We start from the raw sequence: 27667 nt of genomic DNA on the forward strand, positions 1-27667 counted from the left end.
TAGGGGCAGGACAGGAATAAACACACAGACGTAGAGAATGGACTTGAGGACACGGGGAGGAGAGGGCAAGCTGGGATGAAATGAGAGAGTAGCATTCACATATATACACTACCAGATGTAAAATAGATAGCTAGTGGGAAGCAGCTGCATAGCACAGGGAGATCAGCTTGGTGCTTTGTGACCACCTAGAGGGGTGGGATAGGGAGGGTGGGAGGGAGATGCAAGAGGGAGGAGATATGGGGATATATGTATACATATAGCTGATTCACTTTGTTATACAGTAGAAACTAACACACCATTGTAATGTGATTATACTCCAATAAAGGTGTTAAAAAAAAAACACAAAAAACTAACCAGGGCAGAAAAAAAAAATAGTGGTGAGAGTGCACAGCCTTGTCTTGTTCCTGATCTTAGAGGAAATGGTTTCAGTTTTTCACCATTGAGAACAATGTTGGCTGTGGGTTTGTCTTTTTTTTTTTTTTTTTTTTTTTTGCAGTACACGGGTCTCTCACTGTTGTGGCCTCTCTCGTTGCAGAGCACAGGCTCCGGACGCGCAGGCTCAGCGGCCATGGCTCACGGGCCCAGCCACTCCGCAGCATGTGGGACCTTCCCGGACCGGGGCACGAACCCGTGTCCCCTGCATCGGCAGGCAGACTCTCAACCACTGCGCCACCAGGGAAGCCCGGGTTTGTCTTATATGGCCTTTATTATGCTGAGGTAGGTTCCCTCTATGCCTACTTTCTGGAGGGTTTCTATCATAAATGGGTGTTGAATTTTGTCAAAAGTTTTTTCTGCATCTATTGAGATGATCATATGGTTTTTCTCCTTCTCTTTGTTAATATGGTGTATCACATTGATTGATTTGCATATATCGAAGAATCCTTGCATTCCTGGGATAAACCCCACTTGATCATGGTGTATGATCTTTTTAATGTGCTGTTGGATTCTGTTTGCTAGTATTTTATTGAGGATTTTTGCATCTATGTTCATCAGAGATATTGGCCTGTAGTTTTCTTTCTTTGTGACATCTTTGTCTGGTTTTGGTATCAGGTTGATGGTGGCCTCATAGAATGAGTTTGGGAGTGTTCCTCCCTCTGCTATATTTTGGAAGAGTTTGAGAAGGATAGGTGTTAGCTCTTCTCTAAATGTTTGATAAAATTCACCTGTGAAGCCATCTGGTCCTGGGCTTTTGTTTGTTGGAAGATTTTTAATCACAGTCTCAATTTCAGTGCTTGTGATTGGTCTGTTTATATTTTCTATTTTTCCTGGTTCAGTTCCAGAAAGTTGTGCTTTTCTAAGAATTGGTCCATTTCTTCCTGGCTGTCCATTTTATTGGCATATATTTGCTTGTAGTAATCTCTCATGATCCTTTGTATTTCTGCAGTGTCACTTGTTACTTCTTTTTCATTTCTGATTCTGTTAATTTGAGTCTTCTCCCTTTTTTTCTTGATGAGTCTGGCTAATGGTTTATCAGTTTTGTTTATCTTCTCAAAGAACCAGCTTTTAGTTTAATTGGTCTTTGCTATTGTTTCCTTCATTTCTTTTTCATTTATTTCTGATCTGATCTTTATGATTTCTTTCCTGCTGCTAACTTTGGGGTTTTTTTGTTCTTCTTTCTCTGATTGCTTTAGGTGTAAGTTTAGGTTGTTTATTTGAGGTGTTTCTTGTTTCTTGAGGTAGGATTGTATTGCTATAAACTCCCCTTCTAGAACTGCTTTTGCTGCATCCCATAGGTTTTGGGTCGTCATTGTCATTTGTTTCTAGGTATTTTTTGATTTCCTCTTTGATTTCTTCAGTGATATCTTGGTTATTTAGTAGCGTATTGTTTAGCCTCCGTGTGTTTGTATTTTTTACAGTTTTTTTCCCTGTAATTGATATCTAGTCTCATAGCATTGTGGTTGGAAAATATACTTGATACGATTTCAATTTTCTTAAATTTACCAAGGCTTCATTTGTGACCCAGGTTATGGTCTACCCTGGAGAATGTTCCATGAGCACTTGAGAAGAATGTGTATCCTATTGTTTTTGGATGGAATGTCCTATAAACATCAGTTAAGTCTGTCTTGTTTAATGTGTCATTTAAAACTTGTGTTTCCTTATTTATTTTCATTTTGGATGCTCTGTCCATTGGTGAAAGTGGGGTGTTAAAGTCCCGTGCAATGATTGTGTTACTGTCGATTTCCCCTTTTATGGCTGTTGCCTTGTGTATTGAGGTGCTCCTATGTTGGGTACATAAATATTTACCATTGTTATATCTTCTTCTTGGATTGATCCCTTGATCATTATGTAGTGTCCTTCCCTTCTTTGTCTCTTGTAATAGTCTTTATTTTAAAGTCTATTTTTTCTGATATGAGAATTGCTACTCCAGCTTTCTTCTGATTTCCATTTGCATGGAATATCTTTTTCCATCCCCTCACTTTCAGTCTGTATGTGTCCCTAGGTCTGAAGTGGGTCTCTTGTAGACACCATATGTATGGGTCATGTTTTTGTATCCATTCAGCCAGTCAATGTCTTTTGGTTGGAGTGTTTAATCCATTTACATTTAAGGTAATTATTGATATGTATGTTCCTATTACCATTTTCTTAACTGTTTTGGGTTTGTTTTTGTAGGTCTTTTCCTTCTCTTGTGTTTCTTGCCTAGTTAGAGATGTTCCTTTAGCATTTGTTGTAAAGCTGGTTTGGTTGTGCTGAATTCTCTTAACTTTTGTTTATGTGTAAAGGTTTTAATTTCTCAATCGAATCTGAATGAGATCCTTGCTGGGTAGAGTAATCTTGGTTGTAGGTTTTTCCCTTTCATTACTTTAAGTATGTCCTGCCACTCCCTTCTGGCTTGCAGAGTTTCTGCTGAAAATCAGCTGTTAACTTTATGGGGATTCCCTCATATATTATTTGTTGCTTTTCCCTTGCTGCTTTTAATATTTTTTCTTTGTATTTAATTATTATTATTATTATTTTTATTTTATTTTATTTTTTTTTCTTTTTGCGGTATGTGGGCCTCTCACTGTTGTGGCCTCTCCCGTTGCGGAGCACAGGCTCCGGATGCGCAGGCCCAGCGGCCATGGCTCACGGGCCCAGCCGCTCCGCGGCATATGGGATCCTCCCAGACCGGGGCACGAACCCGCATCCCCTGCATCGGCAGGCGGACTCTCAACCACCACGCCACCAGGGAGGCCCTGTATTTAATTATTGATAGTTTGATTAATATGTCTCAGCATGTTTCTCTTTGGGTTTATCCTATATGGTACTGTCTGTGCTTCCTGGACTTGATTGACTATTTCCTTTCCCATGTTAGGGAAGTTTTCGATTATAATCTCTTCAAATATTTTCTCAGACCCTTTCTTTGTCTCTTCTTCTTCTGGGACCCCTATAATTTGAATGTTGGTGTGTTTAATGTTGTCCCAGAGTTCTCTGAGACTGTCCTCAATTCTTTTCATTCTTTTCTTTATTATGCTCCCTGGCAGTTATTTCCACCATTTAATCTTCCAGCTCACTCATCCATTCTTCTGCCTCAGTTATTCTGTTATTGATTCCTTCTAGAGTATTTTTAATTTCAGTAATTGTGTTGTTCATCACTGTTTGTTTGCTCTTTAGTTCTTCTAGGTCCTTGTTAAGCATTTCTTGTATTTTCTCCATTCTGTTTCTGAGATTTTGGATCATCTTTACTATCATTACTGTGAATTCTTTTTCAGGTAGTTTGCCTATTTCAGCTTCATTTATTTGGTCTTGTAGGTTTTTCCCTTGTTCCTTCATCTGTAACGTATTTTTTTGTCATTTCATTTTTTTTCTTTTCTTTGATGGGTGGTGCTGTATTCCTGTCTTACTGGTTGTTTGGCCTGAGACATCCATCACTGGAGTTTGCAGGCAGTTAGATAGAGCTGGGTCTTTGTGCTGAGATGAGGACCTCTGGGAGGCCTCACTCTGATTGATATTCCCTGGGGTCTGAGGTTCTCTGTTACTCTAGTGGTTTGGACTTGGAGCTCCCACCACAGGAGCTTGGGTCTGACCTCCAGCCTGGGAACCAAGATATCACAAGCTTCTTGGTGTCGTATTAAAAAAAAAAAAAAAAGGAAGAAAGAAAGAAAGAAAAAAAGGAGCAGTACAATATCAAAGAATAAAAAATAAAATAAAATTAGAAAGATAAAAGATATATTAGGAAAAATAAAACTATAATTGAAACAACTGCAACAAGGTAAAATAAAACCACAACAGAAAAAAGAAAAACAAAAATGATGATGGGGGTGGAACAAGCCAAAAGGAGAGATCACTAACAAAGTATAAAGAATAAAATAAAATTAGAAAAATAAAAGATTTATTAGGAAAAATAAAAATGTAAAGGAATCAACAAGGTAAAACAGAACCCCAATCTAAAAGATTAAAAAAGAAAAAAAAAAAAAAAAAAAAAAAAAAAGCCTTGGCATGGGGTGGAGTTTAGGCAGGGGTGGAACTTAGGCAGGGGCGGGGCCTGGGCAGGGCGATGTTCAAACATGGGTTGGGGGTCTCTGCTTAGGACCTGCGCAGACGGGTAGAGGCAGCACGTGGAAAGGAGGTCCTCTGGCGTGTGGAATTCCGGAGTTGGGAGGTAGGGCCCTGGGGGAGGGTGTGTGGGTGAGGTTTAGGCCCAGCTCGTTGGAGGGGGTCTCAGAGGGGGTCTCTGAGTGTAGAGGTGGGGTGGTGGATGAGGGTGTAGGGGCGGGGCTTGGGCTCTCTGAGGCAGGAGGGAAGCTCCTAGGGCAGAGGATTAGGTCTGGTAGCCCAACAGGCTACCCGGTGCCTAAGTGGGCAGGGAAAGCACTGTCCCCATTCCTTTCCGTTCCTTCGTGCCCCTCACCTACTGTCTGCCCTAGGGCCTCCCCCGTCGCTGTGGGTGGGTCCCGCTGGGTGTAGGAACTCCTCCCCTCTCCCAGCTTCCCCTCAGGGATGCCGGTCCCGTAGGTCCGGCCTTTACGTTTGCTCCCCCTTCCCTCCCTCCTACTCCCTCAGGACTCATGCAGCTGGAGGGGGCCTAGGTGGGCAAAGGATCAGGCCCAGGATCTCACAAGGTTCCTGGGGACCCACGTGGGCAGGGGAAACCTGGCCACGCTCCCTTTTGATCCTCTGCCCTCCCAATGATTCCCCAATTTCCCCCTTTGGCTGTGGGATCCCTTCCCCTCCCCCAGCCACCCTTCAGGGGTGCCAGTCCCGTCCAGCCTCCACTTCTCCTCTACCTTCACTCCCCCCACACCCCATGTCCTACCCAGTCGCTGGGGGTTCCTCCTGTCCCCTTAGGTGTCCGTGGTCCCCCACCGGTGCCTGGTAGGTGCCCTAGTTTTAGGAGATACGAATTCTGCGTCCTCCTAATACGCCATCCTGACTCCAGCCCCTCTTATTTTCTTCATTCCAACAATTAAACTCCTCCTATGTGTCTGGCACTGAGAACAGTGGTGAACTTGATAAGACATTGACCCTGTCTTCATGGATTTTATAATCTAGTGGTGAAGAGTGATGAGCACACACCTAGAATTACAAATTATGATAAGTGCTGGGGAAAAAATGTGATGCTACAGGAGAAATATGGGAGCAGTAGGGTGATGTGAGGGAGAAGACAACCTCTGAGGAAACCACATTAAACTGCATTGTCAGTAAAGGTGAAGTAAGAAGGAGAAGGGTGGACCTGGGCCTGTGCCCAAGCCCTGAAGCAGAACGTATGGAGGTCAACTCCCCTGGGGAATCAAGAACAGAGAAAGGTAACTGGCAGGCCATGAGGTTGAAGCAATAGTCTGGGGCCCGATGATTCAGGTAAAAATATAAAATGTCTGTTGAGAAATAAAACCTGCAAGAGGAACTAACAATTAAGAGAGGATGTGGAACTGCACCTGAGCGACACATTACCCTACAGAGGGTAACATGTTCTCTCGTAATTATTTGCGGGAACTGTGGCCATTTTGCAACGTCAGTAGCATTGGACCTGAGGAATGACAAAGGTATTAAACTCACTTTTTTCTAGTGATTCTTTGAGCTCTAATGGGTTCACCTGGGGGACAGCTGGAGCAGATGAATGTTCAGCCTGTAGCATGAAGCCTGAAGTGTTCATTTAGGACCCATGCTGGAAGCTCAGAGGAATAAAAGGTCATGCCCTTTTGAATGACGGACTGCTGTTTGAGGGAAGGTAATAAATAAAAAGACCGCAGCGCCAGAGAGCTCTGGGGAAGGTTTGCAATGAGGAAGGTATAGAATGGCGAACTGAGCCGGGGGCAGGCACATCATGATGAGGGAGTTGGTGAATGGGAATTCAAAGCCATATATTTCATTCTTAAAACATTTTCCGTATCAGTGAATGAGCCGGGGCCCTGCGCCGTGTCGTGGAGCTCTTCACCTCCTGCTGCCTCCGCCACCCCGCTTCCCTCCAGACACCCTGACTTAGGAAGCCAAATGGCATCGAAGGGGCAGGGAGAGCTTTGATTACTGGTTGACTGAAGAATGTTGTGCATCAGCTTTTTTGTGAGCCTGAGAATCATTTCATCTTTGAAATGAAATGCGTTAAATGCATTCCATCTCCTAGGAAGAAAAAGTGTCTTGTTGATGTTGGTAAAATATACATAACATAAGAATGACCGTTTTAACCTTGTTAGGTGTACGGTCCGGTGACATTAAGGACATTCACATTGTGCAACCATTACCACCACCCGTTCCCACCATCCATTCCCAGAACTTTTTCATTTTCCCCAACTGAAATTCTGTACCTGTTGAACACTAAGCATTGCCCCTCCCTCCAGCTCTTGGCAACCAGCTTTCTACTTTCTGTCTTGTGAATTTGACTACTCTAGGTGCCTCTGTGGTCAGAATCCTATAGTATTTGTCCTTTTGTGAAGGGCTTATTTCACTTAACACAATGTCTTCAAGGTTTGTCCATGTATCAGAATTTCTTTCCTTCTTCTTTTTTTTTTTTTTTTTGAGGTACGCAGGCCTCTCACTGCTGTGGCCCCTCCCGTTGCGGAGCACAGGCTCCGGACGCGCAGGCTCAGCGGCCATGGCCCACGGGCCCAGCTGCTCCACAGCACGCGGGATCCTCCCGGACCGGGGCACAAACCCGGGTCCCCTGCATCGGCAGGCGGACTCCCAACCACTGCGCCACCAGGGAAGCCCTCTTTCCTTTTTAAGGCTGAATAAGATTCCATTGTATGTATAAAGCAGGAGATAGATGGGCTCCAGGCTAGGCATTTAGAACTGGCCTGCTGTTCACACTTCCTGGGGTGAGAAGAAGAGGGGCTCCAGGCCGGACATTCATTACCCGGCCCCCTGTTTACATTTCTTGAATCAAGAGACAAACGGGCTCCAGGACTACATATTTATAACCAGACTCCTGTCTATATTTCGAGATCTGCACCTTGATATAAAAACCAGCAACAGAAATAGGGTAAATAACCAGACATTGGACATTTCTATGGCAGGGAGAGAGTGGGACTACACCCTGTTAAAAGATCAAGAGGTCATACATTTCCCATCCTTAGGGCAAGGGAAGTACTGCACATGTGCAGAAAGGCTCCTTGGGGGTCAAAAAGGAGGGGGCACCACCCCATAATACGTGATGCTAAGGCCGTCCCATAGACCTCTGGGCCAAAATCCATCTTGGAAAAACGTTGCACACGCACGTTGGGGAGGGTCCTAGGGCAGGGCAGGTGTGGAAGAAGAAACCAGGTCATTGGCCAAAGGTAAACAAAGACCCGGAAGAACTGCCCTATATGAATGACCTAACCACCTCTTTCCTGGCTCCTCATTCGGGAGGACGCCCCGCCCACACCCTTCCTCTCCGGTGTGCACCTCTGCCTTGCTTCTGTCTTAACTAAACAAACTGTTTCTCTGTGTGCTCTCCCACTTGTTGCTGTGCTGTGTCTCTAATAATAAACTTTGTACCTCTTTTTACAGTTTTGCCTCTGTGAGAAATGCATTTTTCACTGGGGGCAAAAGCTAGGGGGTGTGGTGACTGGGATTCCTGGTTTTCATCCAGCTCCGCAGGTTCAATTCTAGGGCAGGGGATTAAGAGCTTGCTTCATGCCACCACCCACTGCTGCCTCTCCGAGATCATGTATACACCCCATTTTGTTTATCCATTCATCTGTCTGTGAACATTTGGGCTGGAGGAAAAGTATCTCCAACCCATGGAGCAGAGACAAGATATTTTTCTTTTCATATATTGTCTTATTTTTCCTCTTTGCACACTCCTTGCTCCCTCTCTCCCTCCCTCCCTCCCTTCTCCCCTTCCTCCCCAACCCCAGCCCCTGTAGAAGGAGGATAGAATTTTTTTTTTTTTTTTTGCGGTACGCGGGCCTCTCACTGTTGTGGCCTCTCCTGTTGTGGAGCACAGGCTCCGGACGCGCAGGCTCAGCGGCCATGGCTCACGGGCCCAGCTGCTCTGCGGCATGTGGGATCTTCCCGGACCGGGGCACGAACCCGTGTCCCCTGCATTGGCAGGCGGACTCTCAACCACTGCGCCACCAGGGAAGCCCAGGAGGATAGAATTTGACTGAAGTTTGTTATCACTGGGAATCTCAGGGTATAGTACAATGAGTTCCATTTTTTGAAATTATTGCGATAGAATTTATCTTTCGGAGCACATTTAGATTCACAGTAAAACTGAGCAGCAAGCGCTCCATTTGAAGCACTCAGTGGAGCGCTCCCATATACTCCCTCCTTCCCCTCCGCCCACACCACAGTCTCCCTGACAATCAGCATCCCTCACCAGAGGGGTATGTCTGTTACAAGTGATAAGTCTACATTGCAACCTCGTTATCATCCCAAATCCATGCTTTACACTGGGTGAATCACTCAGTATTGTACATTTTATTGGTTTTGACAAGTCTGTAACGACATGTATCAACCATTATAGCATCACATAGAATAGTTTCGCTACCCTAAGAATTCTCTGTGCTCCACCTACTGTACTCCACCTCTCTCCCTCTCCTTAACCCTTGGCAACCACTGATCTTTTTACGGTCTCCATAGCTTTGCCTTTTCCAGAATGTTGGAATTATACAGTATATAGCATTTTCAGACTGGCTTGTCTCACTTAGCATTGTACTATGCATTGAAGGTTCCGACATGTCTTTTTTCATGGCTTGATAGCTCATTTCTTTTTAACACTGAATACCATTCTGTTGCCTGGATAGACCACAGTTTACTTATCCCTTCATTTATTAAATGATGTCTTGGTTGCTTCCAAGTTTTGGCAATTGTGGTTATAGCTGCTGCAAACATCCATTTGCAGATTTTTGTGTGGACATAAGTTTTCAACTAATTTGAGTAAATACCATGGAGCACAATTCCCAGATCATATGTTAAGGCTACGTTTAGCTTTGTAACAAACTGTCTTCCAAAGACAGTCGTGGAAGTCAATGACTTCCTTTTGGGTTTTACAGGAAACCAGGAGTCCAGGCTTGATTATAATACCTAAGTCGTCACAGGTTGACAGTTTGGATTAAGTGAGAAAATAAATAGGGACATGGTCAGTCATGGGCACAGAGCCTGATATAAGATGGTTCCTTTTTTTTTTTTAACTGTTGCAGAGCTGTCCAGATGAACTAGAAATGGGGATACGGAGACAGGAGAAGGTTTTTATGACTGGTTTAGTCATTAAGTTATGATTTTTGAAGGCTCAAACCACAGAGCCTTCAGTTTTGCAGAAAGGAGAGGAGGAAAGCCTCTGAAGGATTAAGCGGTGGTTTAGGCATCGAGGATAAGTACAAAATTGGACAAGAGGCAGGCTTTTTTTTTTTTTTTTTTTTGCAGTATGCGGACCTGTCACTGCTGTGGCCCCTCCCGCCGCGGAGCACAGGCTCCGGACGCGCGGGCTCAGCGGCCATGGCTCACGGGCCCAGCCGCTCCGCGGCATGCGGGATCCTCCCGGACCGGGGCACGAACCCGTGTCCCCTGCATCGGCAGGCGGACTCTCAACCACTGCGCCACCAGGGAAGCCCGAGGCAGGCTTCTTAACCCAGAAGATTGTAAGAATCATAGAACACCATGATAAAAAATGAAGTTGGGAGGGTCAGATGTTTACAAAGTAAAAAGGCCACTATGAACACACAATAACTAGTTAGCACTTGCTGATGGAATTAATTTGAAGAATAATAAAGGTTCTCATTTGTGATTAGCCAGAAGATTGTGGTTTAATGGTGGACAGTTTTGTTTTCAATTCCTGTAATGGGAAGATCATGAACCCCATTTCTGTTTTCCCATTATTTCCTCTACTGCAGAGAGAGAAAAATAGCTCGATTTGCCCTTGAATATAACAATAGTCAGTGACTGAGAAAAATCATTTGCTGTCGTCATCTGTGTCAGGTAAGTGTCACAAGGGCGACCTATAATTATCAGTTGCCACTTCAACAGAGGGGAGCAATTACAGCAAGGGCAGTTTGGTGTTATATATCAGTGTGACAGGCTTGCCAAACTGATGGGTAGTAAATGCACAAGGCACAAGGTTTTAGGATAATTTCCACATCCAAAAGAGTGGAGATCTTTGTCAGAGAATGTAAAAATTAGCTGAGCAAATTTCATCCTGATTATTTTTATATATGTTTTGGAAACCTAGCCAGAGCTTCATCTTGGGTCAAATATTGAACAAAACCCAATTATGGGAGATAACTGATTCACGCTTTGTAAAATCTAGGCAGGTTGATATCAACTTGCTCATGGAAAAGACAAAGAAATTAAACAATATCATGTGAGTGGCTGTCAGCTGGAGCTAGGTCAGCAACAATATCTGATGGTAATAGCTGCAGCAGTACTATTTATTCATTAGAAATGGCCAGTTATGCAAGAAGAAAACAGACATCATTTTTAATGTCCCCAAGGATAACCCGTCATCATATAGATTTTTTTCTGTGCACTTGTAAATTATATATATTGCCTCTAAGATTGTCCCCATTGATTGCTGCTGCCTTATATTCATGCCCTTGTATAATCCGCTCCCATTGAGTGTGATTAGGTTACAAAAGATTGTGGCTTCTATCTTGGGTGCTCTCTCTCGCTCTGATGGAAGCCAGGCGCTGTGTTGCAAGCTCCCACGTGGAGAGGCCCTCGAGGCAAGGAACTGAGGGAGGACTCCAGTCAACAGATATTGAGGAATTGAGCCCCTCACTCCAACAACCTGTGTGGAGCTGAATCCTGCCAACAGCCACGTGAATGAGCTTGGAAGTGGATTTCCATTCGAGCCATCAGTTGGGACTGTAGTCCTGGCTGACAGCATAACTGCAGTCTCATGAGAGATTATGAGCCAGCTAGGCCTAGCTAGGCCGATTCCAGATTTCAGACCCACAGAAACTCTGAGATGGTACATGTTTGTTGTTTTAAGCTGCTAAGTATTGTGGTAGTTTGTTATGCAGCAATAGAGAACTAGTATGTAAATGTTTACAAAAATTGGATTACAGTGTCTTTTGTTGGTCAGAGTTCTAGCAGCAAACAGAAGGCACCCAACTGGGATTTTTTTTTTTTTTTTTTTTTTTTTCTTTTTGTGGTATGCGGGCCTCTCACTGTTGTGGCCTCTCCCGTTGCAGAGCACAGGCTCCGGATGCGCAGGCCCAGGGGCCATGGCTCACGGGCCCAGCCGCTCCGCGGCATATGGGATCCTCCCAGACCGGGGCACGAACCCGTATCCCCTGCATCGGCAGGCGGACTCTCAACCACTGCGCCACCAGGGAGGCCCCCAACTGGGATTTTGAAGAGAAACTTGGGCAGTGTTAGGAAAATCAATAAGGTACGAAGAGGCAGCCAGGGCGTACAACAGTGGGAAGCCATTATCCTCCCTAGACCTGAAAGAGAAAGGGAGCCAAAGAGAGGAGGCTGTTTCATAGTAGCAGTGTTGTAGAGGAATGCAACACCTGCCAGAACTGGGTTGAGGCAGGGAGGGAGCAGAGAAGAAATATCCTGACCTCTTTCTCTGGCCATCCTCAGATCTGCCCATGACTCTCATTGGCCAAACCCTACTGGAAACCAGGGGGCAGTTCCTACCGGTCAGCTTTCTAGGACAGAAAACAAAAGAAGAGAAAGTAGGGAGTGGATCTGCTGGGGCATAAGGACAGAAACCAGCATATGCAAATGCTCTTGTGCAACTGTTTTTATTTTTGCCATCCTTCTATATCATTAAAGATTCTTCTACATCATGGTTTTAAATAGCTACATATGGCTATTATAACCAAATTATCTCAATCATGCAATGATGAACATTTTTGGTTGTATAAAAATTCTTCTTTTGCTATGAAAACGGTGAAATGAATATGCTTAGAGTCATATTTCTATGGATTAAAAAATAATTCCTTAGAGTACAATGCAATAAGTAGAACAGTTGAGGACAAAGAACATTTTTTAGGGTTTTGATATATCTTGTCATATCACTCACCAGAAAAGTTGCTTTGATGCTCCCCCTATAAAAATCTTTGCCTATTTGATAGGTTTGAAAAATTCTGTATTGTTTTTTCATTTTGATGTTATTACGGAATTTAAAATATTTTCACATGTTCATTAGCTACTTATTTTTCTTCCTTTGTGACTTTCCCCATTTTTTTCTATTGGTTTTGGTGTTTTTCTTATTGATTTATAGGAACTATTTAGTTTTAAGAATTCATTCTTGTCATATGTGCTGCAAATATTTTTCCTAGTTAAAAAAAATCTCGGGCTTCCCTGGTGGCGCAGTGGTTGAGAGTCCGCCTGTCGATGCAGGGGACACGGGTTCGTGCCCCGGGCCGGGAAGATCCCACATGCCGCGGAGTGGCTGGGCCCGTGAGCCATGGCTGCTGAGCCTGTGCGTCCGGAGCCTGTGCTCCGCGGCGGGAGAGGCCACAACAGTGAGAGGCCCGTGTACCGCCAAAAAAAAAAAAAAATCTCATGCATAAACCTGTTTCTTTACCTCAAGAATATTAAAATATTTACCTTTTCCTTCTAGTATTCTAATAAATTATATCAAGTGAGAATTTTAATCCATTTGGAACTGTTTTTGGAGGTAACGTGTGAGACAGGGATGAAACATAATTTTCTTCTAAATGGTTATCTAACTGTCCCAAAGCCATTTATTGAAAGGACAGTCTTTTTTTTTTCTCACTGATTCAAAATGGAAACACAAATCCACATGGAAAGTATAACCTTGATTTTATTACTTAAAGGGTTCCTTTCTGTTATATATATTTTTTGCATATGGGTTAAAATATGCATATGGGTTAAGATACATGAATATTTTTATTGCAAATGATTCTATTACTTTATTTTTCAATAAAGATCAGTAACAGGAACTTGGAGCTTGGGTCTAGTTCTGGCTAAAGATTATGTCCTTTATTTCCCCTAAGCTGGACCTAATTTTTTTTTTTTTTTGATGTATTGTTTTTGACCTCCTGATAATTTTTATAAATACTATGAATATTTCGGAACTAAAGTGAACTTGGCTTACAGTGGTAGATTTAATTGAGGAAGACAATATTATTAGTATAATTTCACATGTTTAGTGCAAACCAGTACTTATCTCATGTGGTAGACTTTTTAACTAGAAGATCTGAGGATATACTCTGCCTGCAATGTGGTGACAATGACAGTGCACTGTAATGTTCCATTTAAAAGGCATGCACAAGTGGTAATGGATCTTTTCTGTAAGCATTTCATGAAAGGAAGGCCCCAGGTCATGTTTGTACATCTGTATTTCCTAAAGTGTTTCCAGTGGCATCATGAAATACCTGATGAAGCTTTTACCTCTGAACGATAGAAGAGAACATAACATTTCTGTCTTGCTCTCTTAGATCACTCACTCTGGGGAAAACCAGCTGAGGACACTCAAGCAATCTTATGGAGAAGTCTATGTGGTGAGGAACTGAGGCCAACTGCCAACAGCTGGCACTAATTTGGCAGGTATGGAAATAGGCCATTTTGGAGGTGGATCCTCCAGTCCCAACCAACTCTTCAGATATAGCCCTAGCCGATGCCTTGACTTCAACCTCATCAGAGAGACCCAAAGCCTGAACTGAGACAGGCTTGTTGGTGAAATTAGCCTCTGTATACCGGTGCCAAATTAAATCTGGGAGACAGAATTTTGGGTGAAGTAGAAAGAAATCGCGTTATTGCTTTGCCAGGCAAAGGGGACCACAACAGGCTAATACCCTCAAGACTGTATGTCCCACCCTGGACGGGGGTCGTGAGGAGTCTTTAACAGTGTTTAGGGAGCAGGGCGTGATCAGCTTGTGGACATTCTTCTGATTGGTTGGTGGTGAGGAAATTGGGAGTCAGCATCATCAACCTTCTGGTTCCAACCGGTCTGGGGTCTACGTGCTTGTGGGCAGCATACGGTTAACTTCTTCCACCTGGTGGCGGTTTCAGTATCTGCAGAACAGCTCAAAGGACATGGCTCCGAATATTATCTATAGACCTTGGGGAAGAACTAAAGGTCCTTGACTTTGTTTAATGGCCAAAGTATTATTATTTTGTCTTGCTTGACTGTGTTCCTTTCTTTGTGCATTTTCTCACTTCTCTGATTAAATTTATTCTTTGACTAAAGTTTTTCTACAGACAAAAGGCAGGCGGAGGACATGAGTGGGGTCTATTCCAGGAAGGCCTCGTAGTGTCCTGCTGGGTTACAGGCTGGGACCTGGGACCTGGGACCCTTTGCAGCAATGCTTGCACCTGGACAAACGTCTCCTCAAGCAACAAATACAAAGAAACTCCAAGGGGCTAAAAATAACTGCATGCATGCACATTTGGGGCAAATTATGAACAAGATACAAAAAGCCCCCAAACCTAACTTCCACATCTGAGGAGTCGGGAGCAAAAGCATGGTAGCGCACATGATCCTTGCACACAGCACCACCAAGGGGATGGGCACCCCACCCAAGCCACCCCTGCAGCCTGACCACCGGACCTGCCCCTACCCTTGCCCCATGTAAGCAACCAGCTTGCCCTCCCCTCAGGGAGCAAGCAGGGCCACCTGTTACTTGTTTTCGCCGTCCTGCTACAGTACGAGTCCCAGTAAAGCCTTGCCTGAATTTCTCGTCTGTTGTTTTTTCAATTTCTATTGATTAAGGAGTCCAAGAACCCTGGCCGGTAACAGAACCACTCAGGTAAGCCACTCCCAGATTTCTGGGGGTTCAGAATTTGAAACCCTGAAGGCATTCTGCTAATCATTTCTAGAACATCTCAACTAGAAGAGAATATTGACTGTAGAAGTGGTATGAAAGACATTGAAGAAAGGCAAAGAACCTAAGGCTGTTGCAAAGGTTTTGAGGAAATATGATGAAGTCATTAAGTAAAATTTCAAGCCTGGGTCTGCTATGTTCTCTGTAGCTTTGGGTTGGTTAGTGAACCTCTTGGAGCATCAGGATTCTCTGTAAAATGAGGATGCTAACGGTGCTTACCTTACAAAGTGGCTGTATTAGAGCACCACATCTGAGATGCAGTTGGCTCTTAATAGAAGGAAACTTAGAAGGTATTTGTTTGAAAAATGTAAAGGCAAGTCCACTGCAAGAAACTTTAAGTACTTAAAGTGGTCTTTGACGTGTGCAACTGATACTACAGCTGACAAGATAAGCAAGTAAATAACCGAACAAATGAATTATATTAAGTGCAAAAACTGCTGGTAAGAAGTAGAGGACATTAATTTTTAGCTCGAGTAAGGAAATTTTTTTAATTTTTATTATTTATTTATTTATTTATTTAGATTAGTTTCTGCTTTATAACAAAGTGAATCAGTTATACATATACATCTGTTCCCATATCCCTTCCCTCTTGCGTCTCCCTCCCTCCCACCCCTACAGGCGGCCACAAAGTACCGAGCTGATCTCCCTGTGCTAGGCGGCTGCTTCCCACTAGCTATCTACCTTACGTTTGGTAGTGTATATATGTCCATGCCTCTCTCTCGCTTTGTCACAGCTTACCCTTCCCCCTCCCCATATCCTCAAGTCCATTCTCAAGTAGGTCTGTGTCTTTATTCCTGTTTTACCCCTAGATTCTTCATGACATTTTTTTTTCCTTAAATTCCATATATATGTGTTAGCATACGGTATTTGTCTTTCTCTTTCTGACTTCTCGAGTAAGGAAAATTTTTTTTTTTTTTTTCTTTTTGGGGTATGTGGGCCTCTCACCGTTGTGGCCTCTCCCGTTGCGCAGCACAGGCTCCGGACGCGCAGGCCATGGCTCACGGGCCCAGCCGCTCCGCGGCACATGGGATCCTCCCAGACCGGGGCACGAACCCGTATCCCCTGCATCGGCAGGCGGACTCCCAACCGCTGCGCCACCAGGGAGGCCCTCGAGTAAGGAAATTTTTGAAATGTTTTTCTATATTTAATAATTTTCTGATAATGAGTCTGTTTTATGGAAAATGAGACAAAATTTCTACAGGTGAAACCAACAGATAAATGCAAATAACTCATTGGAAGCCACAGGTTTCGCCCGCTGAAGCTAGTCCTGCCTCTCCACGGCCCCGCCTTCCACTATAGCCACGCCTCTTTTGGGTTTCAGTTTGGGCTTCACCCTTTCCTCAACATCCGGCTCGCTACGCCTGGTTCCCAGTCGAGGCTCGTTTGCTCGCGAGAGTTCCTCCACCTGGCCCACTCAGAAACTGTAGGAAACGGAGGCAGAGAAGAGTCGCGAGACTTGACTCGACCACACTTTCCAGGCCCCGCCCTTCCTCCTTGGCCCTCTTTCTGGCCCAGCTTCCCCGGTTGCACGTGTAATTGTGTACTTGTTGTGGTTCAACCTCGCGTGGTCACGGAAGTGCCGGCGTTACATACCCCGCCTCCAAGATGGCGGCGCCCGGTGCTGGGGCCCACGACCTGAGCCGGCTCAGCTTTGAATTATAACCTTGACTGAGTCTATTCGGCCATGGACCGCCCTGGGTTCACAGCCTCGCTGGTGGTGAGTACCGGGCGGTAGAGTGGGGCGCTAGGGGGGCCGGAGGCTTCCCTGTCCTGGCACCTCCTTCCGGTTTTGCGCTCTGAATCATCCCCGGGTCACCGGTCACCAGGTCTGGGAGGAAGCACGGGGCTCCTGGGCCGCGCCGGGCCTCGTGTCAAGGTTCTGAGTTTCCTACCTGAATGACAGAAAGAGACGGGGGTGGGATAGGGGAGGACTTGACTCATAGTCTTCCGCACCGCGGTTTACCTAACGGAAAAAGAAAAGTTTCAATTGTATACTGTAACCATACTCTGGAGAGCTTGGCAATGAATGAAATATATTTAACAAAACTCTTGAGTCGCTCACCGACCTCCTGGTCAAGAGTGTGGTTTCATTTTGCTGTATCTCTTTTCAGTCTCGGAAAATGACGTATCTATTCATTCATCTTATATATAATCTGCTTAGTTTGCTTCCGAGCGTTTTTCTAGGCTTTGGGTATATACTGATGAGCACAAATAGCCGCGCGTTGAGCCAGTACGTCAGTGGTGTTTAATTCCTTAGAAAACAACGAGAATCAACGTGTCTTAACATCACCCCCACCCCCGCCCCCGCCAAATCCTTTAATAAATACTTTGAAACCTTTCTTAGGACAGGCACAGTAGGGGATACTAGATACAGTAGTGAAGAAGACAGATTGGCTGCCTATGTTTTCATTGTAGGAGAGCGCGCAGAGGCAGAAGATAGACAAGTACTTTTTCGAAAGCTTTTCCTGAGAAATGGAGGCCTAGAGGACTTTCTTCGTTTAATTATCAAATGTTTTTGCAGGTGTTGGAGATAACATGGTGAACAAGATAGACCTGGCCGCACGGGTCAGGTGGTGGAGGCAGAAGGGTGAAATGGTTGTTATCATAAATGACGATGAGGGTTAGTTTCAGAGTGTATGGAAAGATGTGGAAGGGGAATCTTACCCAGACTGGTGGAATGATGGTTTTGTACCACTTCTAAATCTGGATTTGTTGATATTTGTAGAAGCTAGGTTTTAGAGATGCAAAGAAATATGTTACCCCTTTGAAGACGTTTTCCTGTCCAGCTGGTGAGATGGCAGTAATACTTGTAACAATTAACATTGCTCTGCCGGGAACTAGGGTAAGCTCTTTACATACATGGTCTCATTTAAGCCTGACAAACAATTGAAGTCGTATCCTAGTTTTCCAAATGAGGGAAGTGAGGAATAGTATGTTAGATAATTTGTCCAAAGTCACACAGGTGAGATACATTTCATGTGTGTAAGTGTTGGAGCTCAGATTCCAAGCAGTGTAACATGGGATTCCATTTACTGCTCCTTGAGACTATCTCTGAAGTCAGCAACTTCAGAGATAGTAGTTGCTAAAAACAGGTGAGTGTCAGAGTTAACAAAAGAAAAATTGTATTAAAATTTATTTAAAATTTATTTGATTAAAGAAGGGTACACATGCATACTTCTTTTTTCGTAGTTTCAGAGGGTAAAATTGGGATCGATTGGTAGAAGTTTCAAGGAAGTTAGATCTCACTCCCGGCGAATTCATTTAGCCTGCAGTTTATCTGCCATGTGTTCTGTCTACTGGTACTGTGATTGCCCTTGGAGATTTGATGGCAAACAAACCAAGGCTATATGATAAGTATTGTGAAAGGAATGAACTGAGGTGGGGGAGAGAGAGAATAATATTGGAAAACCTACTTTAGATGGAGTGCCCAAGGAAGGCCCTGAGGAGCTGACGTTTAAGCTAAGACCTAACAGATAAGAGGCCAGTCATTTTGGTGAGCAGAGGGGAAAGTTCAGAGGGAGCAAGCAACACGTGAGAAAATCCTCAGGTGGAAAGAGTTCAGTATGTGAAGGTGGTGGCTGAGGCCTAGTGGGTGCGGGTAGTGTGACAGGGGCTGCTGTTGGAGAGCTAGACAAAGCCTGCCGAGGTGAGTCTTGGTGGGCAGTGGAAAGGAATTTGGATTTTATTCTTATTATTTTTATTATTATTATTGTTATTTTTTTGCGGTACGCTGGCCTCTCACTGCTGCGGCCTCTCCCGTTGCGGAGCACAGGCTCCGGAAGCACAGGCTCAGCGGCCATGGCTCACGGGCCCAGCCGCTCCACGGCATGTGGGATCTTCACGGACCGGGGCACGAACCTGTGTCCCCTGCATCGGCAGGCGGACTCTCAACCACTGCGCCACCAGGGAAGCCCAGGAATTTGGATTTTATATGAAGCATAACGAAAGCCATTAGAGGGTTTTATTATTGAAGTAGTCCGGAAATGGAGGGGCCCTTTTTTTTTTTTTTAAATGGTTGGGAGCATCTTTGAGGAGGCTAAGCGCTCCTCAGGGAGTTCTGTTTTGTTTACTACTGTATGACCAATGCCTGACACTTCGTAGGCACTCAGCACTTGTTGGGTGAATGAATGCAACTTCACATGTTTGCGGAAGTCTTCAGCCTCGGCTTCTAAGGATTAAGTGAGATGTAGTACAGAGCCTGACGTAGAGCAGATATTTAACTGTTTCCTTCCTGAAGTTTCTGGAGCAGGATTGAAGGGCTGTAAAGCTGAATAAGGAGAGAGCTTCTGGCATGTTAAGTTTTCCTTTGGAGCACAGAGCAGACTATTCAGAAAAAACCCCTCCAAGAGTACAGTCACTGGTGCATGCTTTTAGGAGAGCAGTTTGAAATAAGTATTAGCGACCTAAAGATGTTCATAACATTTAACTCAGTGAAGATAATAGGAAAACATGAAATAAGAGAGGAATGGTTAGGTAAATGATGATAGATGCATTTCATGGACTATTTAGGGGCCATTGGTAACAGTGCTTGTGAAGAGTATGTGCTATAATAGTAACATGGAAAGTGCTTATGAGATTTAAAAAAAGGGAAGAAAAAATACAACACTGTACCTGTATACATCTGGTTCATGCCTAATTAAAACTTGGTAGCTGGGCTTCCCTGGTGGCGCAGTGGTTGAGAGTCCGCCTGCCGATGCAGGGGACACGAGTTCGTACCCCGGTAAGGGAGGATCCCACATGCCGTGGAGTGGCTGGGCCCGTGAGCCATGGCCGCTGAGCCTGCGTGTCCGGAGCCTGTGCTCCGCAACGGGAGAGGCCACAACAGTGAGAGGCCCAATTAGCTAAAAAAAAAAAAAAATAAAACTTGGTAGCTAAGGGGAATTGGTTCCAGGTCCCCTGTGGATACCAAAATCCACAGATGCTCAAGTCCCTTATATTAAATGTATTATTTGCATGTAACCTATGCACATCCTCCTGTATACTTTAAATCATTTCTAGATTACTTATCATACCTAATACAATGTAAATACTGTGTAAATAGTTGTAAATACAATATAAATGTTATGAAAATAGTTGCCTGCATGCAGCAAATTCGAGTTTTGCTTTTTGGAACTTTCTGGAATTCTTTTTGCAAATATTTTGAATCTGCATTTGGTTGAATCTGACGATGCGGAACCCCAGGATATGGAGGGCTGGCTTTATTCCATTCCTTAAAAAAAAAAAAAAGCTCTATTGAAATCCTCCAAGATGGAATGAAATAATTTTGATAGTAGCCCTACTTTTTTCTTCTACTTTTTTCAATGCAAAACAAACAAACATACCTCCAAACCACTCTTTCCTTCCAGCCTGACTCTTCTGTCTCTTTCAGTACTTAGCTGTTTCATCGACCTTGTAGTTCATCTGGGTTGTTACTTGAGTGAAACCAAAAGCACCCCTGTCTCAGTTACTTTTAACTGGGTTACAGGTGAAGGAACTTTGGCAAGTGTTGCTGCTCTGCAGTGTGAAGTGCAGGCAGTCCTTTGCGTGTAATGTGGGGCCGTAAAGATGAATGTGCGAGTGGACGTCATGCAAAGTGATCTTAATAATTGATGAAAACATGATTATTTAACGACCTTTAAAAATTCTTGTCAATGTTAATGACTCTCTTACTGTCGATTGTGGAAGTATAGGGAAACGGGAAAAAAAAGTAAAACTAGCATTTAGTACAGTGTAACTTAAAACATTAAGATTGTATTTCTTTGTAAAAAAAAAAAGTATCAGAAGTAATTTGTAAGTCATATAACTTGCAATACAGAACAAGTGGAGATTTTTGCTGGCACAGCTTGCTCTGGGACATCTTTGTCCTTTTCGTCACAGCCTTTTCCCCCGTATATGGTGATAAGTTCGCCTTCACTCATTTTCCTCTGGCTGCATGTCTGGAATCTCTCCAATGACAGCGGTGTTGATATTCCCACAGCTAATTCTTTTATAACTCCTTTTACATTTGATTTGAATGTCACTTTCAGTGTTAACCACTTGTCATTTATTTGCCCAGCTTTCATGTTTGTTGGCCAGTTCCCTCTTTCAATTATCCATTTTTGTGAAATGTCACCGTGGTCACTGTAATTCAACTGTCCTGTTAGAGGACTTGTGTTCCTTGTGGCAACTGAGATGCATGCGTGTCGGTGCTGTGCAAAGCAAGGACTGCTTGTACTGTTTTTTTAAAAATTGTTATTATTATTATTATTTTTCTTACTTAAGGGAGGTGGTTCTGAAAAAGCATCTTCATAACATTTGTGTCTTCTCACTGGACCTGCCCTTCTGAGAACCACTGGCAGAAAGGGACTTGAGGGCAGTGGCATGGATTGTTGCCAAGGCTTCTTAGGTGGGGTAAGAAAACAGAAGAAAAGATAAGAATGAAGTTGAAGGGACGTTTTCAGGGTTTTTTTTGCCTCTTACCTTTCTTTTCTGGAAGGCAGCTTCCTAGTCTGCTTTCTGGAGTCAAGGAAGTTAGTATATGATGATGAAGCATTAACTCCATATCTCTAAGGGATTGGGAATTATGCTGCACATTCTCGAGCTTGCTTTGTGTGACTTGTTTCTTTCTGTCATTTAGGTCACAGTGGGCAGGTCTTCCTTTTTTTGCTCATTTTTGTGTTGAGTAGGCAGTCACCTAGATAGAGGTATATTCTCAATTTTCATCAATCAGTGGAGCATGCAAGGCACTCTTGGAGACCACCAATTGTCTGGGGCCACAATTGAGAACCACTGCCGTGATGGAGGCATTTCTTCTGTATTTCAAGTACGAGGAGATGGAGCTACCTTTCCTTTCTCATTTTTCTTTCAATATAAGAGGGGGTCCTGGGAAAGTTTTAGAATCTGAAATTTAGCTGTAAATGACTTAATATGCTTTTGTACCACTTCCAAACCAAATGCTGTGTGTTCAGATATAAGTTTTAAATATTAAAATTTTAATGGTACACACAGAATTTAAGTAACAAAATGCCAAATAGAGGGAAGATAAAACTTATACCCATAGTTTTTCCACCTCCACACATCAGGTATTGTTACCTGTTTAACCAGACATATGTGTGAGCCTTTGCTCTGGTACTTGGGAAGAGCAAGAGCCTCGAAGATATGGTCCCTACCCTCAGGGGTGTGCAGTCAAGTGGGAGCAGACATTTAACAGAAAATAAAACAAAAATTAACCATGTAATTATGCATGGTGATAAAAAGTAACCATTTACCGAGCACTTTAATGTGTGCTTATGCATTTTTTTCAGAGCAGAAATCATATGGTTACAATTTTGTCTTCTGCTCTTTTTTTTTTTTTTGTATTCTGGTTAAAAAAAATAACCCATAAATTCACATCCAAGCATCATAAAGAAATTTGAACAGTAGTGTTTCTCAGTTTTTTGAGTTTCATGCTGAATCATTCCTGCACATGTTGCGTGATTTGGTTTTCTGTTGTGTGAATCCATGGGTGATTCTTGTCCAGGGAGCAGCATTTGAGGAAAGCTTTTCTTTCATGATTGGTAAGGAAAGACTTGAGTTATCGATTTTGTATATACATTTATAGTTCAGTTTAATATATGAATGTAATCTTCAGTCTTTGGTCAAGTCCTTCTTCGTCTTTCACATGGTTTTTAATACTGGTCTGTCAGAAATAGGGCATCAGCAAACTTGGAAGGATATTTACAGTAACATAACACTAAAAATGATAACTCATATTTATTGGCAATTGAGGCAGGCATTTTGCTAAGCATGTAACAGGCTCATGTAGTTGTATTTAATTCTCATTTAATCTCACTCAGTTCTCAAAAACTCTGTGAAGTCTAGGTACTATTATTTTTCCCATTTCATGTGTGAAGAACTGTGGGCTTACCTAGGTTTAATAGCTTTCCTAGGGAGACCCAGTTGAGATTGAAGCCGGGTCTGCGTGTCTGTTGCAAAAGCTGTAGTCTAAGGCAATATTTAATCTGAAAGAATTTCTGGAGAAATGGAAGAATACTCAAGTCAAAGTCTAGAACCATTATTGTATTCCTGAGAATAGCCTTACCAAACAACACTGATCCTACACAGTCTTTTCCGTCAGGAGGTGATGAAAGGCAGAGGATTTCTAGAAAAGTCACCCTGAATATACCACAGTGCTGTCACTGGAGCTGTGGAATGCCAAGAAGTATAGCAGCTGGTAACACCAGGTTTCATTTGTCACAGTGCTATGGCAAACTGCAGCAGGGACAACCAGAGAGTGATTTGCTGCAGTTTTTCTTCTGAATGTTGAATCTTTCCGTAAAGTGTTTTCTCATCATCTTACATTTCCATGTGATTCAGACCAACAAACAAGTGTGGAAGCCCTGCTCCATCCCAGGCACTGGGTTATATATTTAGGAGGGTCAAGGTCACTGACTGGGAGACTGGGAAAGGCTTCAGGAGGGATATGGCATTTGGTCACAGTCTTAACAGTGAAATGGATTTTGGCAGGTGTGTGTGTGTGTGTAATGGCCGGGGGGAGCAGGGGGTCTGCTGGCTGTAGTAGACAGGAGACAAGAGGCATTGGAAGGGACTTCCAGGCTGAGAGAAAAACCTAAGCAGGAGCACAGAACTGATAAGTTTCAGGATGTTTTTGGGAGACAGAGTAGTCAGAGTGGATGAGGCTCAAGGTCAGGAGTGTGCCAGATGAAGCTGAACAGGTAGTTTAGGGTCCAGGGGTCGAGGTTCTGAGTTACCCCTTACTGAGTGCCTACTGTATACCAAATGTGACCAGTGAATTTGGGTTGTTGTTTTTTGTTTTTGTTTTTTTTGGTGAGGGAATATTAATTTGAGTAGCTCTACTTTTGTATGTTTGTAGTACTCATTGCAAAATTTGAACAATACAAAAGGCAACAAGATAATAATAAAAGTATTCCTCATCCCGAATGTTTTTCCACAGAGATAATAACTTCTAACAGTTTGGTGTGTATGGTTCCAGACTTCTAATTATGCATAGACAAATAAATACACATTTCTTTGAAAGGTGGGACTATACAGCATATATTGATCTGTAGCTTATTTGATTAATTTAAGAATATAACATGTTTCTGTATCAGCAAGTTCAGGTCAATCTCATTCTTTTAAAGGCTGTGTAGCAATCTGTTATTCTGATATAATACAACTTACTAGGTTATTTCCAGTTTTTTACTGCTAGAAACGGTTCTGTAGTAAACATTCTTGTATATTTATGAACTTATTTTTGTGGAAGAAATGTTTAAAAATAAAATAACTGGATCAAGTATTTTATAGTTTAAAATTTTCATTTTGCCAAATTGTCCTTCAATAGATTATAATAATTTGTTTATGTTAATACCCATAACTATTTTCATATTTTTAATCTTTTATAATGTAATTGGGAAATTTAAAATTTCATTTTTATTTGATCACTGATGATGGGGAAGCATATTTTCATAATTTTGTTGGCTGTTTATATTTTTCTTTTGGGAATTGCTTGGTCCTGTGTTTTGCAATTTTAAAAAAATTTGATGTACCTTTTTTAGGTTGCTTTGTAGTACCTTCTAAGATATGGTTAGTAAACTTTTGTTATAGTCAAATTCATGTGTTTTTCAAATAGTTATTGAGTGCCTACTACGTACTGGGTGCTGGGAACATACTGGTGAACAAAACAGGTATGGATCTTATAGTTTCGTGGAACATACAGTCTTTGAAGAAATGGTCAGATGCTCAACTACAGAATTAGAATTCTCATCAGTGTGTGGAAACATAAGGGTCTAAACCTAGACTGGGGGATTAGGGACACAGTCCTAGAAATGAGGAAAATCAGATGACTTGGAGGAAAAGAGAGATCAAGGTGGTAAGAAGGTACCCAGCAAAGGGCTAATGATGGAGTTAAGGGTGGAGAGATAGATGGGGGACAGAACTTCTAGAGCCTTGTAGGCTGTACTGTGATTTTGTTCTTCATCCTAAGGGCTTTTGGAAACTTTGAAGAGTGTCAAGATGAAATTGAAATTTGTATTTTACACAGACAGCGTTAGTGTAGAGGGTGAAGGAGCACTGCGGGGAGAATGGATGGTGGAGGGGGAGGAAGGCAAGTATCACAGGAAGCAGAAGCCACAGCTCTTCAATGCGGTGGTTAAGGTCACAGATGGCCACTTTGTTGTGGAGGAAAAACTGAGAATGTCAGGGAGGGATGTTTCCCCGAGAAGCCATGTTAATGTTTTGCCTGGTTCTTTTTAGTTGTGGTCTAGGCCAGGGGCCTGTGATGATTTTGCTTAGTTAAATTAGACGGATGGTTTGATTTTGTCCTGTAGTTGAGCAGCAGTGAGTTTTTTTGTTTTTGCTTTGTTTTTTTCTGTTTTGCCAGCTTCGTGTAATCTTGACTTTTTCTAACTCCCAGAGGAATTTCAAAGGGTCTAATTTCACTAATTATACACTTCCTCTCTACAGCCTGCCAGCACTTTTTCCATTTTTAAATTAAGGTGGTGCTGTGTTATTTTATCTATATCATATCAAGGTCTCAATAAATTGTTATGCTATGGTAAGGCTTGCTGGTTATCTGGGTTATGTTCTCTTTCTTTGGATTTTGTCTAGCACTTAGGATTTTCAGTGTAAGCTACCATAAATCTTGAAACTAACCCTTTGCCTGATAACCTTTTTAAAATTTTTTTTTAATTTTTAAAGATTTTTTGTCCGCACTGCATGGCATGCAAGATCTTAGCTCCTCGACCAGGGATCGAACCCATGCACCCTGCAGTGGAAGCATGGAGTCTTAATCGCTGGACTGCTAGGGAAGTCCTGCCTGATAACATTTTTGATAAGTGATCATAAATAAAGCAAATTTCTCAGGGTAAAGAAAAAAAGAAATTGGTAGAGTCCCTTATAATTCAGTTGATGCTGGCTTGATGAAAAATTATAAGCATTCCTTAAAGTTTTTGTTTAAATCTTAGATATGTTGCTGTGTGTCTGAATACATAGGTAATTCTTAATCTTCTTTTAGCAGCATTTTTTTCAGTCTCATGAATTTAAGTGACATTTGAGTTATAGAAGTTTGAAATCCACAGAAGCAATTAGTAACTCTTGATTCATGATTTACTAGATAAATAGATTCAATCTGGTCATTTTATTCTCAGACGATAAGAATTCTGATGAAAGAAGGGCTGGAGAATCAATGCATGCAAAGTAGCCAAATAGATTAAAAGAGTAATTCGCTTATTGATTAAAATTTAGCAGTAGATAGCAAGCATCTCTCTGAACCCACTCCTAAGATTAAAGAGAAAATTAGAATGAAGTGCAGCTTTTTTTTTTTTTTTTTTTTTTTTTCGGTACGCTGGCCTCTCACTGTTGTGGCCTCTCCTGTTGCGGAGCACAGGCTCCGGACGCACAGGCTCAGCGGCCATGGCTCACGGGCCCAGCTGCTCCGCGGCATGTGGGATCCTCCCAGACCGGGGCACGAACCCGTGTCCCCTGCATTGGCAGGCGGACGCTCAACCACTGCGCCACCAGGGAAGCCCTGCAGCTATTTTTAAGGAAACCAGTCATATCAGTCATTCTCACCAAGATTTTAGTTCTTGTGTTTTGAGAAAATGAAGAGGCAGGCAAAATATTTTATTACCTACTGAATTTTATAAAATCCTTAAAGAATAAGTGAGAAGAATGTTGAAAAAGTTGGCTTTTTTTTCTTTTTAACTTTGCTACGTTACTTGTGAACTTTTTCCCTTGACTTAGAAAAGGCCACCTTTATATCTGGAAAGAAATCCCACATTGTCATTCTTTTACTCCCACTTGTGGTGCTTTACTGGCACATCTCTGTGTTCTTTTGGTAACAACTTTTTAGGTTATTCGCAGAGTATCCCGCATGGTCTTTGGGGTTCTGTCATGCCTTTCAGGCTGATCATATAGTATTAACGTATATGGTAATGTACTTTACTTTTCCTTTTTCTTTTTTTTAAAATTTTATTTATTTTTGGCTGCATTGGTTCTTCATTGCTGCGCGCGGGCTTTTCTCTAGTTGCAGCGAGCGGGGGCTACTCTTCGTTGCAGTGTGTGGGCTTCTCACTGCGGTGGCTTCTCTTGTTGTGGAGCACAGGCTCTAGGTGAGTGAGCTTCAGTAGTTGTGGCTCGTGGGCTCTAGAGCTCAGGCTCAGTAGTTGTGGCACGCAGGCTTCAGTAGTTGTGGCTCGTGGGCTCTATAGCTCAGGCTCAGTAGTTGTGGCACACGGGCTTAGTTGCTCCGCGGCATGTGGGATCTTCCCAGACCAGGGCTCGAACCCTTGTCCCCTGAAGTGGCAGGCAGAGTCTTAACCACTACGCCACCAGGGAAGTCCCTGTGGTAATGTACTTTTTTAGTGTACACTAATTTTTAATAATTACCTATGCAAACTAATTGAAAAATAGACATTATTGCATTTCTCATCAGGGTAATTTCATTTTTCCAATGAAGTCTTGCAGTGTTTTTTTTTTTTTTGTGGTACGCGGGCCCCTCACCACCGTGGCCCCTCCCGTCGCGGAGCACAGGCTCCGGACGCGCAGGCCCAGCGGCCATGGCCCATGGGCCC

General features: G+C 43.0%; 1 protein-coding gene and 1 long non-coding RNA gene across 3 annotated transcripts in view; both read left to right on the plus strand.

The window, feature by feature from the left end:
• The first annotated feature begins 542 nt into the window (after window positions 1-542).
• LOC132497611 (uncharacterized) lies at window positions 543-14962 on the plus strand. The gene is made up of 4 exons (XR_009533620.1): window positions 543-717; window positions 10230-10314; window positions 13755-13863; window positions 14507-14962. It is a non-coding gene; the product is annotated as an uncharacterized LOC132497611 (long non-coding RNA).
• Window positions 14963-16676: 1714 nt separating this feature from the next.
• Window positions 16677-27667, plus strand: part of SLC25A26 (solute carrier family 25 member 26) — a 144613-nt gene continuing 133622 nt past the window's right edge. Inside the window, exon 1 of one of the 2 annotated variants that reach the window (XM_060109165.1) lies at window positions 16677-16857. In XM_060109165.1, the coding sequence (XP_059965148.1) occupies window positions 16825-16857 (33 nt within the window). In that variant the 5' untranslated portion in view covers window positions 16677-16824. The remainder of the gene's footprint in view (window positions 16858-27667) is intronic. The other variant, XM_060109166.1, reaches the window with a different exon arrangement.

This window comes from Mesoplodon densirostris, chromosome 10 (assembly GCF_025265405.1).
Source record: "Mesoplodon densirostris isolate mMesDen1 chromosome 10, mMesDen1 primary haplotype, whole genome shotgun sequence".
Lineage (NCBI taxonomy): Eukaryota > Metazoa > Chordata > Mammalia > Artiodactyla > Ziphiidae > Mesoplodon > Mesoplodon densirostris.